This window comes from Acanthopagrus latus, chromosome 10, assembly GCF_904848185.1.
Source record: "Acanthopagrus latus isolate v.2019 chromosome 10, fAcaLat1.1, whole genome shotgun sequence".
In the NCBI taxonomy this organism is placed as follows: domain Eukaryota; kingdom Metazoa; phylum Chordata; class Actinopteri; order Spariformes; family Sparidae; genus Acanthopagrus; species Acanthopagrus latus.
In genome coordinates, this window is record NC_051048.1 from 6,656,959 (window position 1) to 6,677,223 (window position 20,265).

At 38.5% G+C, this 20,265-nt stretch overlaps 1 protein-coding gene across 1 annotated transcript in view; it reads right to left on the reverse strand.

Moving 5' to 3' along the window:
• The window catches only part of LOC119027748, a 116,255-nt gene extending 96,036 nt beyond the window's left edge, over positions 1-20,219 (reverse strand). The window contains exons 1-7 of the mRNA XM_037113180.1: positions 18,937-20,219; positions 18,641-18,783; positions 15,042-18,420; positions 14,595-14,627; positions 13,041-13,316; positions 10,815-11,087; positions 9,303-9,346 (exon numbers count right to left, since the gene is read on the reverse strand). Coding sequence (XP_036969075.1) covers positions 9,303-9,346; positions 10,815-11,087; positions 13,041-13,316; positions 14,595-14,627; positions 15,042-15,078 — 663 coding nt within the window. The 5' untranslated portion in view covers positions 15,079-18,420; positions 18,641-18,783; positions 18,937-20,219. The remainder of the gene's footprint in view (positions 1-9,302; positions 9,347-10,814; positions 11,088-13,040; positions 13,317-14,594; positions 14,628-15,041; positions 18,421-18,640; positions 18,784-18,936) is intronic.
• Between the last annotated feature and the right edge of the window lie 46 nt (positions 20,220-20,265).

Sequence of the window (20,265 nt, forward strand, 5' to 3'; positions counted from 1 at the left end):
TCACCTGCAGATGTTGAGCCATTAGGGAAGTGGTTCAGGAGTCTCTTGGGTTTGGTCCTTTGGAGTTGGTGTTTGCCCATATTGTACTTGGTCCCTTGAAGCTGTTGAGAGAGAAGTAGCTGTGTGAAGGGATGGAAGACAATTTGCTGGAATATGTCAGTAACTTCAGGCTGAAACTGCGTCAAGCTTGTGAAACACCTAGTGGCAATCTTGAGGCAGCACAGGAGCAGATGAACAGATGGTGTCGCTGTCCGGTGCTGAAGCTGCTTCACCGTCTGTTAGTCTGCTGTTAGTCTCAGAGGAGCTGTCCAGTGCTGAAGTGACATGATGTTGATGTCGGTGATTCACAACCCATCAAACAGCATCCATATCAAGTATTTCCAGATTCTTTGAGACACACTGACATTAAGGGACATGATCATTGCTACAGGGCTCTGTGGCAGTTCGACTGTGCAGTCAAAAAAGGAATTAAACACACAACGGACAGCTTACTGCTGGAAAACAAACTGTTTATTGATGCAAAAATATGTCATATATATAAAACATTCAAAAGACATTAAAATATGATGAATATAAGATACTTTGAGGTGAAAAAATACACACAATATCTCTCAGGTAACTTGAAAATGACAGAGAGAAAACAGACATACTGTACGTGCAATAGGAGATGTTGTTTGATAGCAGATTATTACTTCTATCAAAAGTCAGTGTTGACGTCTATCCTGATCTAACACTTAACAAAGACGCTGACTTTAAAGCTGGTACCTGCTACACAAGCTCAAACATATTGTATCAAAGTTGGATTCAATGTTTCCTACAAACACTGAACACAAACAAAAGGTGACAACATAACTGTAAAAATGAAAAGTAATGATGAAGTGTGTAAATAAAACAGGGATTCTGCTTCAGTAGTCTTGTGCTAAAAGAGACAATAATAAAATCCACATGAAGCCATTATTTGACATCATCTGCTAACAAATTAACTGTACAGAATACTGAGCATGTCTCATATTTCTACAGCAGTCTAATGAAATGCTGCCAGCTGTAATAAAAACTTTGTTCTTTACCTTTAACCTCACATATCATGGTTACCTTTTCACCCTGCACAGCCATCGCTCACCTTACATACTGACATTCTCTCTTGACCTCACATATTATTACACCTGAGAATATGTGTGAGTTATGATGTGACCTGAGCGTGAACTTGTGTCAGTAACAATCTGATGTGGGGTCAGCAGTGACCTCGGCTCATTTAAGGGAACTGTGTTGGTCCAGAATAAACGTTCTGTTCTCAGGACACTTATCAGTTCACCGTAGGTCTTCCTCCTCTTCTCTCTCTTTACAGACCTGGAAGAAAAAACACAAAAAAACAAAAGTATTGGGTGACTCAAGATGATTTCTGACATGTTATTCTGGCTTGTATCCATTTAATCAGCTGTGGAAGATGTCATTACAGTACGGACGTTATACGGCAGCATTATTACCGAGAGATGATCCTGGTTTGACTTCAGAATAAACAGTTTCATCTGCTGCTGCAGGAGCTGATCTTCCTATAAATGGAGATCAGATGTGGACATTGTCAGGGTTAATGTCTCCACTGGAGCAGTTTACATGTCTACAGGACTGAGTTAAGTAGAAAATGAAATTGTGCAATGCATATAATAAACAATACATTCCTTAAAAGAAATATGAGGCATATAAGAAGTAAGTAACAACAAACAGCTAAACTAAGACCAACATGTTGGATGATAACGGCTGCAGGTGGATACAAACTTTACTGACCTTTCTTCTTCTTCTTCTTCTTCTTGCCTTTATCGTGGCTGAAGACTTGGGCATACAGCAGACTGTCGTCTGAAACAGAGGGCAGATCTTAGGATGTGTTTGCTGCACAGATGTAAACACTACGGCCCTGTACAGCTGGATGGATGAACAGATGGACTGACTGGTGGAATAATAATAAAACATGTTTGGGATCCTTCTGTGTTTATTTCATGACAATCCAGCAGCGTCTGATGTTTAAATGAAAATAGGAATATTTCCACATGAGTTCTCATCACAACTTCAACACCTCAGCTGCTGTGTCTCCTGTTTATTATGTTGTTGTTGTTTATATATTTCAAAAGAATTACAGAAAACATAAATTAACAATCACATTCTGTCTATGAAAAAGTCAAACTTAGAAAAACTCCAAAGTTTGAAAGACCAGAGAAATGTGTGAGATTCACAACTCTGGTGACACCTAGTGGTAGTTTTTAATACTTTACCAAGGTGACCAAGATTAACAACAAATATAGACAAATAATCACCTCCAGTCACATGATACGCAACATTTCAAACCAAAGTTTGAAGATGACTGATGTAACTGACTGTACCTGCAGCTCCTGTCCTCACATCAGAGTAAACTGATCTCTCCTCTGGTGTATGTTGCTTCCCTGTGAAGACAATCACATGAATCCATACAGAACAAATATAAATCAATACTTTTTACACTAAAGATATTTCTATTTACCTCCTGTATTCAGAGTACTCACCTTTCTTCCCAAAGTGTTTAAGTTCAATTGAAGAATATGTGACGTCCTGGGATCCACCTGCAACTGAAATGTACATATTTAGTTCCAGGATTTTATATCGATCACTTGGAATCAGTTCTCTTAAATCATGCAGTGGTTGCATTTCTAATATTCACTGCAGAACCTCAATAGACTCAGAAACAGTATCTGATCCAGAGTAGAACATGTGGCACATCTAGATAACAATGATGACACATGTGCTACAGACACAATGATGTAGATACTTGTTGAAAAAGACTTATTTTCAAAGTAACTACATCATTAATAGTAACGTGTCATCAAAGGTGATATTTTATATCAACACATTGATAATCAGGAAATGATCTAGAGATGCTAACACGCCTCTGAGGCTGGAGGTAAAGCAATGCTTTGAGCTAAATGCTAACCAGCAGTTCCAGATGTTCTGGCTTCACTTTTGGGGAGCTGTCATGTCGTCCATCTTTATTTACAGTCAATGATCCTGATTCATTAGAAGTAATGGAAGTGATCTCAGTGCTGTCAACCATAAATCTGTTCACTTAATTTTAACAGGGTGTTTCTGCACTGCATGTTAATAAAAGGTATAAAGTGTACCATGTTCAGAGTCTTCAGAGTGTTTGATTGTTTCATACAGACAGACATCACCTACAGAGCAGAGAAAACAAGACAGTCAGAGTCATCTTTCTAATTGTATGATACAAAAAAAGGCCTATATATAATTTCTTTAAGATTATTTTCAGTGTTTACCATGTTGAGGAGAGTCGTATGTGCTGCACTGAGCCTCATTCTGATCTGTGTTGGAGCTCTCAGACTGGATCGGCCTAAAACAAGAAACAAATACAAAACATTTAATAAACAGGAACATTGAACGTCTTGTTATGTTCAAAATTGACAAAACAGTTTTGCACCAACCTCTTGAAGCATGTATCTGTAAAAAGATAAAGATTTGTTGTTACATAGTTTTGTATTGTGAGTTGTTGTACTGCTGTTCTATCTCATCAGATCAGAATGTGTCTGTATTTCTATTCAACATAAACAAAAAACATCTAATAACAGAAGAAGAAGGTCTCACACTTGGAAGATCTGTAGCGATACAACAGGAGCAGAAGAAGAATAAGAACGATTCCACAAATCAGCCCAACAATCAACAGAACAGGAAATGAAGAGTGTTCAGGCCTGGACACTGCTGGAATAAATAACACATAATAACTGTTAACAAACTTACAGAACATGTTTCTAACACTGAATTTACAAAGTACTTAATGAATACAACAGTTGTTGTTCGGAGGTATAAATACACATGAGCAGACACAATGAAGTTCCCTGTTTCAACTTCACACATGTTGTGATACACAAGTAAACACTGACAGAAAAATATATACCAACATGTCAGAATACAGTGTGAAATCAGCTCTTTGCAATAAATCATGATGGAGATTTTCTTCAGCTCAAAGGAAACATTCTTTCTACTGAATCTATCAGGGGAAGTTATCTGAAATGATGCTGCTTCAAACTCAGTGAAGTTTTCAAAGTTTGTTTCTCAGGCAGAAACACAGTTTACAGAAAGAAAATGGAAGAATCATTTTAATCCTACTCACCCTGAACTGACATCCAGCTCTGTGCTGACTCTTGTCCTGAGTGTTGACACTTGTAGAATCCTTCATCTGACTTTGACACTGCAGAGATATTTAACTCCCATCTGGTGTCACTTTGAATGACTTTCTCATTGTGATAGAAAAACACAGTGGAGTCAAATGTTTGTCTTCTTAATTTGCAGCTCAGACTAACAGAATCTCCCTCAGTCACAGGACGGGCAGGGCTCAGCAGGATCATATTTTTATCTGTTAAACAGTCAAAGAATACGAGGTTTCAGTCAGAGATCAGCTGGTCGAGGAACTTGAGAATGAGTGGATGTAGAGAGATGAGAAAAGATACATGCTGGCTTTATTTCTTTGACTTTTCTCATTGATTTAACAGAGATCATAAATCTGACGTTTTATCTTCATACACCTTGTGTGTCTTACTGTTCAAGAACCCTTTCAGCTGCTGAATCTGCAACCTCACAGCTAAATGTCACTAAATCCTTCACACTGGACTTTAAATGGTGATCATGGACCTAAAAACTGAAGAACACATCAGCCACAAATCTATATTCTATATTTATACATGTTTAAAATCACAGTGTGATTAAATACTTAACTATGTTTATTAAGTGAAAACAATTCATTACTAGAGAGATCATGAAGCAGAGTGTTGGGCAGAACTCTTAACATGTCAGTGTGCTGTACTCCTCAACACACAATGGGATGTTTGAAATAAGAAGTCAAAGAAACACAAAATATAATAAAATCATACTCTGTATAGTGATGTTGACTGAGTTGCTGAACTCTCCTGATCCAGACTCACACCAGTACACTGCATCACTGAGCCGGTAAGTCTTTAGTTTGCATGTAGATCCAGTCATTGTCCTCCAGGTGGAGCAGTCTGACAGGTATCTGTTCTCAGGTGACCTCCTCACTCTCCACTCAGTAGAGTTTCCCTCACAGCTCAGTGAGACAGAGTCAGAGGTGAAGTGTTGAGCTCTGTCAGGACTCACTGTGAGAGACGCTGATGAGTGAAAATCTGAAAAACAACATGTGATAAGAGGTCAAACAGTATTTTCAGTATTTTGTTAAAATTGTGATTTCTACCTTGAAATATTGCTTCAGTATCCAAACTAAAAGAACGCTCTGCAAATGAGAGTAAAGTTTTAGCCAAGATATAATATCTTTCTCTCTATTATTGTGTTGAGGACAGAAGGAAACGACTCAATTCCACCCAGTAAGGTGGAAAGTGTGAAGTTTAGTTTGACGCTAGCGAGAGCGACAAGATCATAAGACCACAGTAAATTAATTAATTTTTTTTAGATACTATTTGTGTATCATTATTTAGAAAAAAGATCAACAGAGCTGATATAATATCTGTTTCTTAAGAGACAGAAACATGCTGACCTGCAGACCAGACAAACTGAGGTTGACTGTAATCAGTGTAAAACACTGGATCTCCTCTTCCAGCTCTGCACACATATCCTGCTGTGTGTGTCTGTCCATCAACAATGTAGGAATCCTGTTCAGTCCCACTGCTGCTGCCAGGTAGCAGCTCATAGCTGTAGAAGTTGTCTGATGGATCAGGAACAGTCTTATACCAGTAGAACCTCCATCCTGCAGATTGATCTTTAACTCTGCAGTTCAGAGTTACTGAGGCTCCAGCACTCAGCCATGATGGAGACACAGTGAGGACAGACTGGGCTTCTGTTGGAAAATGAGTTTTCAGAATGAAAACATGTGTTGATAGAGGATCAAATACATTCTGCACAATCAGTACATACTGAAGATTTACTTTAAACATATATAAACCAAAACAGCCTTTTAATGAACTGTGTAATCTTCACTTTGAAAGAAATGTGATGTGACTTACTGTCTGATACTGTCAGTATGAAGGAATCACTCCAATCTGTTGGAGACTTTTCTCTTTTCTTTCTGCCCTTACACCTGTAGACTCCACTGTGGGATGCAGAAACAGATCTAATGCTGAGTTCATTTTGATTTGAATGTTTTTCTGAGCTGCTTGTTCTCCATTCATACTCCCACTCAGTGTCTCCGCCATCTTTGATCTCACATCTGAGAGTGATCCTCTCTCCTCTGAATATTTCAGACCAGTTTGACTGCAGAGTCACAACAGCCTTGATTGGAACTGTTCATGTTCAACAATTCACAGTGAGGAAACAAAAATGACAAAAAGTTCAATCTACATCATGTCTTTTCTCTAATCAATCAACAAATATAAATACAATAAATGTCATATGTCAAACTCACCATTATTGTAGACAGTGACTGGATCACTGGACTCTGTGTAGTAAACTGGATCTCCTCTTCCTCCTCTGCACCAGTAGACTCCTCCCTCTGAGGCTCTGATTGGTCCAGCTGAGAGTTGAGAGCTCAGAGGTTCAGATGTTTTCTCTCCTCTGTACCAGAAGTATTTCCAACCAGATGATGATGGCTTCACAGAGCAGGTCAGGGTCACACTGCCCCCTACAGGAATGTCTCTGTCATCAGCCCTCAGTTCAGCCTTTGGTCTGTTTGCTGTTTGATTTAGAACAAAGACATCAAAAAGGAAATTAATGTCACTGTGATTTACTTCAGTTTATATAGTGCAGCCCCTACAGACAAGAAATACCTGAACTGTAAGACTTAAATTTGCATTAATATTAACACTGAATTAATTTATAAACACTGGACACATATTAGTTTAAACCTGGCCAAGGAGCTCTTACATGTCATGTCCGTCTCTCTTTTCCTGGGTTTCTTAATGAATCAGCTGCTGCACTACTGAATGTTACATTTGTGAAGGTAAAACCTTGTGTTTCAGTGTTGAAGAGCCAAGTTGAACACTTTCACTGTGGTTTTTCATTGTTGAAAGACAACTGTTTAATGATCAATGATCTGTAGCCTCTTATCCTCTGCAGGCTCACAGGGTGATTATCCCAGCTCACATTTGATGAGAGCCAGGTTACATCCTGGACAGACTGTCAGTCTATCACAGAGTGAACACACAACACAGACAACCACTGACACTATCACTTACAGGAAGTGGAGACTACTCAAGTGATTCATCTCAACTAACCTGACTGCTGATTAACCTGAGTTAACTCAACCAGTTGGCTGAATGAGTCTTTCACACCCAGAAGCTTCTTACTGTGGAGAACAGTGTTAAAGTGCAGCATCATTCCAGCCTCTAAGTTATTTGAGATGCTTTTGATGGAAAAACTACAGAACTCTGATTACTGGCTGCTGTTCAGTTATTTTGTTCAAATGCTAAAATATTTTTTCTTAAATGATTCAGTTAATTTAATATACGTCATTATTGTTGGAGAGAAATGTTTCCTGCTGTTTAATTAAGATCAATTAAAACATTAAAACATTTTCAGTATGAATGACAGAAAGCCCAACTTACATGATACTGTCAATGTGATGACATCACTCCACTCTGTCGAGGAATATGAGTCTCTTCTTCCTTTACACCTGTATTCTCCACTGTCAGCCTCAGTAACACTGATAATCCGGTAATTAATGTATGTTGTAGGTCTGTTTAAGGAGGCTGGTGACCATTCATACTCCCACTCAGTGTCTCCTCCATCTTTGATCTCACATCTGAGAGTGATCCTCTCTCCTCTGAATATTTCAGACCAGTTTGGCTGCAGAGTCACAACAGCCTTGTTTGGAACTGTTCAAGTTCAAGAATTCACAGAAAAGAAACAGAAAATGACACAAAATTAAATCTACATCATGTCTTTTTCCTAAATCAACTCAACACATACAAACTGAATATATGATTTCAAATTCTGTTTCCAAAACAAATGTCAAACTCACCCTTTTTGTGGACAGTGACTGGATCACTGTACTCTGTGTAGTAAACTGGATCTCCTCTTCCTCCTCTGCACCAGTAGACTCCTCCCTCTGACACTCTGATTGGTCCAGCTGAGAGTTGAGAGCTCAGAGGTTCAGATGTTTTCTCTCCTCTGTACCAGAAGTATTTCCAACCAGATGATGATGGCTTCACAGAGCAGGTCAGGGTCACACTGCCCCCTACAGGAATGTCTCTGTCATCAGCCCTCAGTTCAGCCTTTGGACTGTTTGCTGTTTGATTTAGAACAAACACATAAAAAAGGAAATTAATATCACTGTGATTTACTTCAGTTTATATAGTGCAGCCCCTACAGACAAGAAACACTTGAACTGTAAGACTTAAATTTGCATTAATATTAACTCTGAATTAATTTATAAACCCTAGACGCATATTAGTTTAAACCTGGCCAAGGAGCTCTTACATGTCATGTCCGTCTCTCTTTTCCTGGGTTTCTTAATGAATCAGCTGCTGCACTACTGAATGTTACATTTGTGAAGGTAAAACCTTGTGTTGAAGTGTTGAAGAGCCAAGTTGAACACTTTCACTGTGGTTTGTCATTGTTGAAAGACAACTGTTTAATGATCAATGATCTGTAGCCTCTTATCCTCTGCAGGCTCACAGGGTGATTATCCCAGCTCACATCTGATGAGAGCCAGGTTACATCCTGGACAGACTGTCAGTCTATCACAGAGTGAACACACAACACAGACAACCACTGACACTATCACTTACAGGAAGTGGAGACTACTCAAGTGATTCATCTCAACTAACCTGACTGCTGATTAACCTGAGTTAACTCAACCAGTTGGCTGAATGAGTCTTTCACACCCAGAAGCTTCTTACTGTGGAGAACAGTGTTAAAGAGCAGCATCATTCCAGCCTCCAAGATATCTGAGATGCTTTTGATGGAAAAACTACAGAACTCTGATTACTGGCTGCTTTACAGTTATTTTGTTACAATGCTAAAAAAAAAAAACATTCAGTTAATTTAAGAGACTTCAATATTGTTGAAGAGAAATGTTTCCTGCTGTTTGATTATTATCAATTAAAACATTAAAACATTTTCAGTATGAATGACAGATAGTCCAACTTACATGATACTGTCAATGTGATGACATCACTCCACCGTGTTGAGGAATATGAGTCTCTTCTTCCTTTACACCTGTATTCTCCACTGTCAGCCTCAGTAGCTCTGATAATCCTGTGTTCATTGTATGCTGGAGTGTTTAAGTTGTCTTTAGTCCATTCATACATCCATCTGCCTCCCTGGATGTCACATCTGAGGGTGATCGTCTCTCCTCTGAATATCTGAGGCCAGTTGGGTTGAAGGGTCAAAGTGACCCTGTTGGAAACTGTTGACATGAAAATACACAGTTGAGATTCAAACAGGATTAAACACTGAACAGATAAAATGCATCATCTTCTGTTATAATCACTGTGTTCATTATTTGAATTCATGTTGTCTGTTCTACAGAAAACATTTGAAATATCAAATGATTTAGACTGTTCTGACCACAGCAATATGGAAGAACATTTTCATCATCCCTCTTTGTTAGTCTTGTGTCTAATATCTAGTTCATCATGCAGGATGGATTCTACTTTTTTTTATAAACAGTTTGGTAAAAGACCTTTATGAACACATCAACATATTTTCAACATCAGAATTTAAAGATTCTTCTGCTTAAAATCTAGTTAAGAAAAAAAAAAAACATGTAGTGATTTTGGCTTTAATAACATTAATGTTTAACTCCCAGCACAACATGCTGATTGTGTGTTTTCTCAGCCGCCTCCACTTCCTCTTGTTCACAGCTACAGTATTAGCAGCAGTACTGTGTAAACTTTTCCTCATGAACAATCTCCTTACAAAAGATGACTGGCACTAGATAAAAAAGGGAGATAGTTAGGAAAGATGTTGATCTGACATCACTGTCTGTCCAAATGTTTTGATATATTTAACAAAACAACACAGGTTTGTAAAAAAAACAAGAAATTACATAGTTTTCCTGTCAGTGATCAATGAGATGTAAAGACAGGAGCAGGATGTGAGAGGAGGAGGGGAGAATGTCAGTTTGCTTGAGGTGTCAGAAAGCCACAGGTGGGGCACATTGTCCATATGGGAGGATACAGATATGTAGATAAGATGACATTTACTGTCCTATCTAAAGCATCAAAGGGTCAATTTCCTGGGAAAGACATGATAAAGTGTAACACAAAAGGATCATTTTTTGGAAAGAAAATGATTTATATCTCTTGTAAATGAAGGTAATCTCCTCTGTTTCTGAATTTAAGTGGTAACATTTCAGTGGACGGGCGAGAACGCTTTTGCTTTCCCACGCTGCGTTTTATTAAAGAGATCGGATTGATACGCTGAAGTCTAAAATTCTTCAGAGACTTAGCAACTCTCAACCTCACCAGGAAAATTTCTACTACATGTTCCATTCCACCTGTCTAACTCTAGAATTAAACAAGACAAAGCAATCTCAAGTACTGGAAAACATTCGGCAGAACAGAGTTTGATGTCAAAGGAAACAGTCCATGAATCCTACATTCAGCTCTACGTCTTTCACCCAATTCCAGATATTTTATTATAAAACTGCACAACATAAAAGCAGCATCCTCAACTCTTTGATAGTATATGTTTACACATTAGTTTGACCTTATGTTAAAGCAGTAGCCCATTCTTGACATGATGAAGGAGATTTAAAGATGTTTCTTTTTTTGTTTTCAGAAAAGTGAGAGTTACTGGACTAACATGACTAACAATCACTTTCCCTTCACACTTTGGACGTTGTTTAAGAAATTAGAAAACACTAAACTCACCAGTTTCCTCAATGATGACTGCATTACTATCAGGTGTGACGACATATGGCTCATTTCTCCATCCTCTGCAGGTGTATTTCCCTCCTTGTGAGATAACTCTGTATGATTCTTCAACATTTTCGGTCTGAAGAGAAGTTTTCCGAGGATAGTCTGACTTCTGTCTGAACCACTCATATCTGAATCCAGCAGGATCCTCCACAGAACATCTCAGTGTCACGCTGTCCCACAGTGGTATGATTGTGCTGTCTGCTGTCAGTGCGACTCTATGTTGACCTGCAGTTTGGTTTAGAAAAACAGGAAACATTTTGTTGTTCACTGCACAGATTGTAAAGCCCACTGAAGTGATGTGATTGCGATTTTGGGCTATATACACTACCGTTCAAAAGTTTGGGGTCACCCAAACAATTTTGTGTTTTCCATGAAAAGTCACACTTATTCACCACCATACGTTGTGAAATGAATAGAAAATAGAGTCAAGACATTGACAAGGTTAGAAATAATGATTTGTATTTGAAATAAGATTTTACATCAAACTTTGCTTTCGTCAAAGAATCCTCCATTTGCAGCAATTACAGCATTGCAGACCTTTGGCATTCTAGCTGTTAATTTGTTGAGGTAATCTGGAGAAATTGCACCCCACGCTTCCAGAAGCAGCTCCCACAAGTTGGATTGGTTGGATGGGCACTTCTTGCGTACCATACGGTCAAGCTGCTCCCACAACAACTCAATGGGGTTCAGATCTGGTGACTGCGCTGGCCACTCCATCACCGATAGAATACGAGCTTCCTGCTTCTGCTCTAAATAGTTCTTGCACAATTTGGAGGTGTGTTTAGGGTCACTGTCCTGTTGTAGGATGAAATTGGCTCCAATCAAGCACTGTCCACTGGGTATGGCATGGCGTTGCAAAATGGAGTGATAGCCTTCCTTATTCAGAATCCCTTTTACCCTGTACAAATCTCCCACCTTACCAGCACCAAAGCAACCCCAGACCATCACATTACCTCCACCATGCTTAACAGATGGCGTCAGGCATTCTTCCAGCATCTTTTCATTTGTTCTGCATCTCACAAACATTCTTCTTTGTGATCCAAACACCTCAAACTTAGATTCGTCCGTCCACAACACTTTTTTCCAGTCTTCCTCTGTCCAATGTCTGTGTTCTTTTGCCCATCTTAATCTTTTTCTTTTATTGGCCAGTCTCAGATATGGCTTTTTCTTTGCCACTCTGCCCTGAAGCCCAGAATCCCGCAGCCGCCTCTTCACTGTAGATGTTGACACTGGTGTTTTGCGGGTACTATTTAATGAAGATGCCAGTTGGGGACCTGTGAGGCGTCTGTTTCTCAAACTAGAGACTCTTATGAACTTATCTTCTTGCACAGTTGTGCAACGCGGCCTCCCACTTCTTTTTCTACTCTGGTTAGAGCCTGTTTGTGCTGTCCTCTGAAGGGAGTAGTACACACCGTTGTAGGAAATCTTCAATTTCTTAGCAATTTCTCGCATGGAATAGCCATCTTTTCGAAGAACAAGAATAGACTGTCGAGTTTCAGATGAAAGTTCTCTTTTTCTGGCCATTTTGAGCGTTTAATTGACCCCACAAATTTAATGCTCCAGAAACTCAATCTGCTCAAAGGAAGATCAGTTTTGTAGCTTCTGTAACGAGCTAAACTGTTTTCAGATGTGTGAACATGATTGCACAAGGGTTTTCTAATCATCAATTAGCCTTCTGAGCCAATGAGCAAACACATTTCACCATTAGAACACTGGAGTGATAGTGGCTGGAACTAGGCCTCTATACACCTATGTAGATATTGCACCAAAAACCAGACATTTGCAGCTAGAATAGTCATTTACCACATTAGCAATGTATAGAGTGTATTTCTTTAAAGTTAAGACTAGTTTAAAGTTATCTTCATTGAAAAGTACAGTGCTTTTCCTTCAAAAATAAGGACATTTCAATGTGACCCCAAACTTTTGAACGGTAGTGTAAATAAAACTGATTTGATTTGATAGTCTCTAGCAAATTGAACAAGGTCAAACCAGTAGCACATTCTTGCCATGATGAAGGAGATTTAAAGATTTATCTTCTCTCGTTTCCCTCTTTCCTTCAGAAAAATCAGAGTTACTGGACTAACATGACTTACAATTACTTTCTCTTCACACTCTGAACATTGTTTAAGAACATAAAGACTGTAGGTTGTTTATTCCATTAGAAAATACTAAACTCACCAGTTTCATAAATGATGACTTCATTACTATCAGGTGTGACGACATATGGTTCTCTTCTCCATCCTCTGCAGGTGTATTTGCCTCCTTGTGAGATAACTCTGTATGATTCTTCAACATTTTTGGTCTGAAGAGAAGTTTTCCGAGAATAGTCTGACGTCTGTCTGAACCACTCATATCTGAATCCAGCAGGATCCTCCACAGAACATGTCAGTGTCACGCTGCCCCCCAGTGGTATGATTGTCCTGTCTGCTGTCAGTGTGGCTTTACTTCTACCTGCTGTTTGGTTTAGAAACACAATAAAATAAAGAAATGACTGTCATGGACATGACATCAAAAATGTTTTTACATTTTTACATAACACAATGAAAACACTTATTGTTTCAATGAACTCGTGCTGAACAATTTTGACACCACAAACAGCTGCAAGTACAGAAAACACAAGAAAACAGAGAAAAGTTGTTCACATCAAGATAAATATGTTTCAGTACTAAACACATTTCTAGAGACCACTAGTAGTAAAAGGCTGATGTATGTACATCAGTACCCAATATCTGAAATAATGAAATCAGTTTGTGAAATCTAGAATTAGAATGTCAACTTCACTTTATTTGCTCAAGTTTCATCTATTTGCAGCATTTTTTAAGCTGCAGTGTATTAAGTGCTCTGAGCCATCTGCTTTAAGTTGCAGGACCTGAAAACAAGATTGAGTTTATCATACATCATTCACACACAGTGCAAAACATGACTGTATCAACATGGCTTATAAATAAGTAATACTGTTGCTGCTACACTTGGTGATAGTAACAATAACTTTACAGAGCTGCTGGATACAGTTAACAGTGATTTTATTGCTCATACATGGAGATAGAGTGATACATTTTAAAGACATACAGAAATTATTCCAAAGATCTTTGAAACTGTTTGTACTTTTCAAAGACTTACAACTACTTAGATTATTTAAGACACTTTAGTTTGGTTTATAATTTGTCAGCCATCTGTTTGTGAAGCATTTGGCAACTTGTGACTGTTGCAGCTCCCAGAGGTAATACCAAGAAACACAGCATGAGGCAGCAAACACACCATGTCACTGCCCAACATGAGTCAGTCAGTGACAGACTGTTGGAAGAGACTGTATCACCTGTTGGTTTGTTCCACTCATCAGAGTGATCTTCTTCTCTATAATTCTGCTCTGTTAAAATGATCAAATAGGTAACAGACTCATCATTTGTATTATGTTAGATAAGGTTTTGTTCATTTGATCTTTCTAACAAGTGTGAACAGCTTTTTCTACACAGCTTCAGTGACACAAACTAAAGTAGCTTTACAGTCACTAAACTTATTCCAGTGTGAAGTCAGTGGTATCATGCAGAGCTCCACTTTCCAACTAGCTTCCTTTAACAACTGAGCACTAATCCAGTCATTTCATAATGTGCACTGAGTAAAATGAAACATATATGGAAAAACACAACCGCAAAAACAAGCGATCAAGAGTGATACAGTAGGAGACATATAGGACAAACATAATCAGTCAGTATAGAAAAGATAACTAGTCACCTTCAGCATGTCCGTACAGGAGTGTATTCAGCACTAAAATAAAGATGAAAACTTCATTAGACCAGAATCAAATACAAAATCCAGCTGGAGTTTCATCAGTGGCAACTATTGTTTATCAATCAACAGTATCACACATTTCTCTGATGATATTCTGCTACACAGCTACAGAGGTGGGAAACACATTTAAACTCTTCAATATATAGAGATGAGTTAAATAGGCAACACATGTAATTCCACAGCTATATACATAATACCTTAGATCATATACTGTACATGCATTGTCCAGGTATGTGAGCAAAACTAGTGTAAAAGTAACTAGTTGAGTAATATACTTAACATAATCCTCCAATCTGAACCAAGACAAATCAGCAACAAAGGTCATGTCTGCACAACTATTATACTGATATAAATACTGAACATCACATAGAAAGTCACAGATGTACTCACAGAATAACCCGAGCACAGCGAGCAGAGTGTGCCCCATCTTCACATCCAGCACCGACACTGTCACTCTGTTTCTGATCAAACTTCCTACTTCGTATTAATAAAAATGCAGCAGAAAGAAAAGAGAAGTTAAATTTTCTGTGAATGTGAGAGCAGAGTTTTTCATCAACTTCCTCGTCTGAGTGCAGTTCTCACTCTGTTCTTTCTTCCCTTTCACACAAAGCTCAAACAACTGCAGTGATGTTGACCGCAGCATACTTTGACACATTTACATTTCCTGTCCACTGTGAATAAATTATCAGCTCATCTATTTTGCAAAGGTTTGTTCCTCATCCTTATTTCACATTTAAGAAACATAAGATCAGTTGAATTAAATCTTATTACATCACACTAACATTTTATTGTTATCTTCTCTGTATATGTTATGCCATCTAACAGTTCTTGTATCTTGTATTTAGACCCTTTATTATAGAGAGGTGAAGTGAGGCCCTTTCTGGTCGACCTCATGGGACCTTATTTCAGAGAGAAAATGTACAGAGGTGAATCACAAGAGGCTTCAATCAATTTCTGATACAGTTTGAGTTGTGCTGCATTCGGAATAACTACAGTCTTCTCGCTGATGGTCCTTTTTGCCATGTAGGTCATAGAGAGCCATCATTATTAAACTGAGACTCATCACAAATGAAATGTTCCTTGTTTTTTAAAACTTATATTTGTCTCTACCTGGGGTGGACCTCTGTTATGCCACTGTCTTTTAAATTTAAGTGGGTTTTCCCTGACTGTTCTCTCTTAGTATTTTCCCAAAATCAGATTTGAAAACTGATATTGGTCCTCCTAATTTTTTTTGTAAACTGACACCATCAGAGAGAGCTAAATCACTTCACTGCTGCTAAATGACATACTGTGTGAAGTCTGAGCCAGAGTACTGGTGATGCTACAGAGCGGAGCTGTGAGAAAGGGCTCTCTGCACTCTGCATGCTCACTTCTGTTCATGACACTATTTCTGTTTTTCTCCGAGCTCAGTCACTTCCTGTGGGTGCAGTTGTGGTAAAACCACCCTAAAGTGAGACTGAGTTCCTGTGCTGGGGGAGGAGACACTCTCCTCTACAGTACTGCCTTTAAATTGTGTGATTAAAACTGAACAATTCTCTGAATGTTCTGATAAAATGTTCCCAACTGAGGCAGCAGTAATCTACAGGATGATCCAATCTAAATCAGGAAGGAAACTGTCTCTCTCTGTGCAGCCTCACAAATCATGTGACCTCCCCAACACTATTCATCAAAGTGTTGAACAAGGCATTATGTTGCAAACTTATTTATTCAGCTATAGGCAGTATTAGTTAACATTATATATCAATTTGTCTCTTCTTCCTGGTCACAAAAAATGTCAAAAGAAATAGTGGCATTAACGGTAATCATTGCACGTCAGACCGCATATTTGTGCATTTAATGCAGTTTAAGTGACAAAATATTAAAACAAACTATAGCATGTCTTAGCATGAGAAGGAACACACAAAGCCAGTTCTCATCAGCATTAGTGTTTCCAGTGCAGTTTCACACATAAAGACGTGGTGCTGAGATACCAACAATTAGACAGTGTCATCATTCACACCTAAGAAGTGTCATTTTTTCCACCTTTTTTTTTACTTGTGGTAGAAATTCAGTTGCAGAGTAAAGCAGGGTGACATTTTCAGCTGAGAATGAGTCAAAGAACATGAAGAGTTTTATCACTTAGAGAGAACTACAACTCTTTGAGAATGAGGCTCTCAGGTAACCTTGACTTGACATCCTGGGACTTCACTACAGCCGCCCTCGTCTCAGAGGTAAAAAGCAGCACATGCATTGTGTCAGTATCAGTTAGTGTGGTTTGACGCCCCCCTGTGGTGATCTGTGGAAAAAGCTTTTATTTCACCTGCACAGTGACTGGAGTCTATCAAGTACACTGACTGACTTACTCATCAACCTGATGTAAACAAATTCTTCATGAACAATATATTCCAACTCTGTACTGCTGTTTCAGTTAAAGCTGGGTGCTGCAGGTTTTTCAACACTCTTAGAGGAACATTACTTCAATAGTGACACTGAATAAATAGATACCAAGTAGAAGACCGGCCCGTCGGCCTGATATGGATAGAAAGTTGTTCCTGAGTCAAACAATAAAATCTGTGGGAAAACATAGACTCACTGCAGGGATTGCAACACAGTGTCTACTCTTCCAGCTCAATACACAAAGTTTACCATTCTAACAAATGTTGACAAGAGCCACCATAGAGTCACAACATTCAGTCACCATATATGTCTCCCAATTTCCCAGCATTCCTAACGATGACAGACCATCGTCTCTTTACAAGTGTTGCTCCTGGCTTTGGGCAAATATTGTACTTTTTCCTTTCTTCAGAATTGATTATAGGATTTTAGTTTCTAGTTTTACTTTGCAGATTGCATACTGTATCACAGCCAACAAAGTGCATTTTTTATGAATTTATTTTATCCACAAAAAAAATAAAACATACACTGATTTCGATAATCGGAAAAATGCTAAATATTGGATCTCATAATACTCCAGGCCAATAATCGGTCAAATACCAGTAAACAGTATATACATACATACATGCATGTAAATATATGTATACTTTACTGTTGAGAGTCATGTACATTAAACACAAGAACATTACTTTTGATACTTAAGGACATTTACTGTCAGGTTCTTTAGGTACCTTCAGACTTTTACTCAAGTACAATTGGTGTGGCTGACTTTCACTTTTACCAAACTAATATTTGAACATATCTTTATTTTTACTCAAGTATTACTTGTGGGTAACTTGTCAACACTGCATGAGACTCACTACCTCTCTTGCAAGAATACATATACAACAACAAACACACAAAAATAACTGCATAATCTGTAAGCATGCGTCCTCCAGTTTACAGTAAACATTTCATAAATGTCCATATCAGCATGCTCGCTTTGCAACAGGCTTCTCTCACTTGTCCGGTTCATCTCTTTGGCTTCTTGTTCAAACTACTGGTTGTGCTGTGACTTCAGATTTTTTGGCTTTTGCAACACACTGTACACTGTGTCAATTTGGGCAGGCTGTCCCACCTCATCCAGAGTAACAGGTTGTGTAGCCGATGCCACTCGGACCTCCGCGCTGTCACTGTTGGCACCAGAGGCAGTCACCTTCGGCGCCTGTAAATAACTGTAGACGGTATCTATGTTTTGACTTTGCTCTGCTGGGATGATGGATGGGCTGCTGGTCTGTCCAGCATTTACGTTTTCATACGAGGCCTCAGCACAACTGGAAGATGAGGAGGAGACTCTGGGTACAGGTTGTGGCTGTGCCTCCACTGCCTGGTTATCCATTAGCAGAGGAGGAGACGACTGTGCCAGAAAATAATGCAGCAAAATATGTATTTAATCTTTAAAAACAAAACATCACATACTTTGACAAGACACCTCCTAACACTAAAGTCAAAATCAATTTCAGATGATGAAGAATTGAAAAATATATGACAAACTGAACGACCATTGTATTCAAGTTCACGTTCTCAAAATTATATCAAAATTTTGAATTAAACAATCAAAATCAAAATTGGCTTACCTGATGGCGATTGTATCTTGTTAAAAAGAGCACTATAGCCAAAAGCAGAATAAATGGACACACAATACACACTATACACACTATCACTATCCACTTGAGTGGCTGTGGTGTCTCTTTTGGTTCAGAATTAGCTTTATCAAAGCCTGCAAAAAAGATTAAGAAACATTTTAGCAGACAGTAACGACAACTGGATTTTTAAAATGATTACGTCATGGCCAAAAATGACCAAAAATACAGAAATTAATATATAATTTCTGGAATTGAAGTTCAGCTTAAAAACATCACACTATACTTACATTCTGCCTGTGTGCTTTCAGAAACATTGCTTGTGCTAACATGGTTACTGCCACTGCAGACAATAGATCTGTTCTGAGGAGTAATGGTGATGTTAATGTTCCCGAATGATCTCTGATATGTTCTGCAACTGTCTTCAGCACAGACAGACCACATCCAATCATCCCCGATGGAGCAGTTGACTGTGATGTTGCAGAATCCAGCAGACAGGTTGGAGTGCACTGCTGATATCCTGATCACAGGTCTGGGAACAGTGTCTGCAACAACACACAACCAAGCAGGTAATATAGATTAAAGGCATTTGATCATTTAGCACTCTCTGGTGGCAACTAGTAGGAATCACAGCATCAACAAAATATTTTCAAAGGCCTCAGATACACGTAGCTTCCTGTTCAATACAAGAGTATATAATTCACAACAACATGAAGTGCACATTTGTCTCCACTATATATGCATGTAAAACTGAATTGGGTTTGTTATTTTTTTTTTATATAGGAACTGCAGCCTATACAGCCTATGTTAGCAGCCAGCTGTGAGCACACCAACATTTACATAAGGGTCAGAGCTACATTCTTTATCAAGCATTTTAAAACATAAAATCCTTAAAACTCACATCATGGTTAACTGAAAGAGCTGAAACAAGAGGACAAAAACATGAAATACTAACATGAAAATGAATAGGGACTACAAATTTGCTTAGATTTGTATGTGACCTTCACTGGACTGAAGAACGTGGTTGAAGTCACAATAAAAAAAAAAAAAAGTATATCCATTTAAAAGGGTGGGTTAGCTTCATTACAGGTCATATGTTCATGTCATGAATCTTAAAGATGGTCTTTACATAAACACTGGAAGGTAAAGAAACTCTGTATCGCCCATGGCAATCTTAAATGATGAAATCTACTGGCCAAAAAGACCAAAACACCTACTAGAGATAAATAACTATATAGAACTTACCTTCGACCATTAGGACGTGGGTCTTCGTTGAGTACTTATTTTGACTATTGACAAATGATATTTTGTAGGTGCCACTGTCTGTCTCAGTGACATTGTTGATACACAAGGACGTGTCACTCGGATTATATTCCATTGTGTCTTTGTGGCTATTGACTTCCTGATTTAAAACAATCACCTCGTTATTAAAAGTCCACACAATATTTTTAAATTGCGATGAATTCCCTAATCGTAGACAAAATGAGCTGTTTTTCAGGCGATAGTGCCTCGTTGGTGAGTCCTCTGCTGGTGATTCCTCTGCTGTAATGCCTGGTAGGAAACAAGCCATTATATAATTTAAGGAAGATACACATAGAATACAACATATTACATGTTAC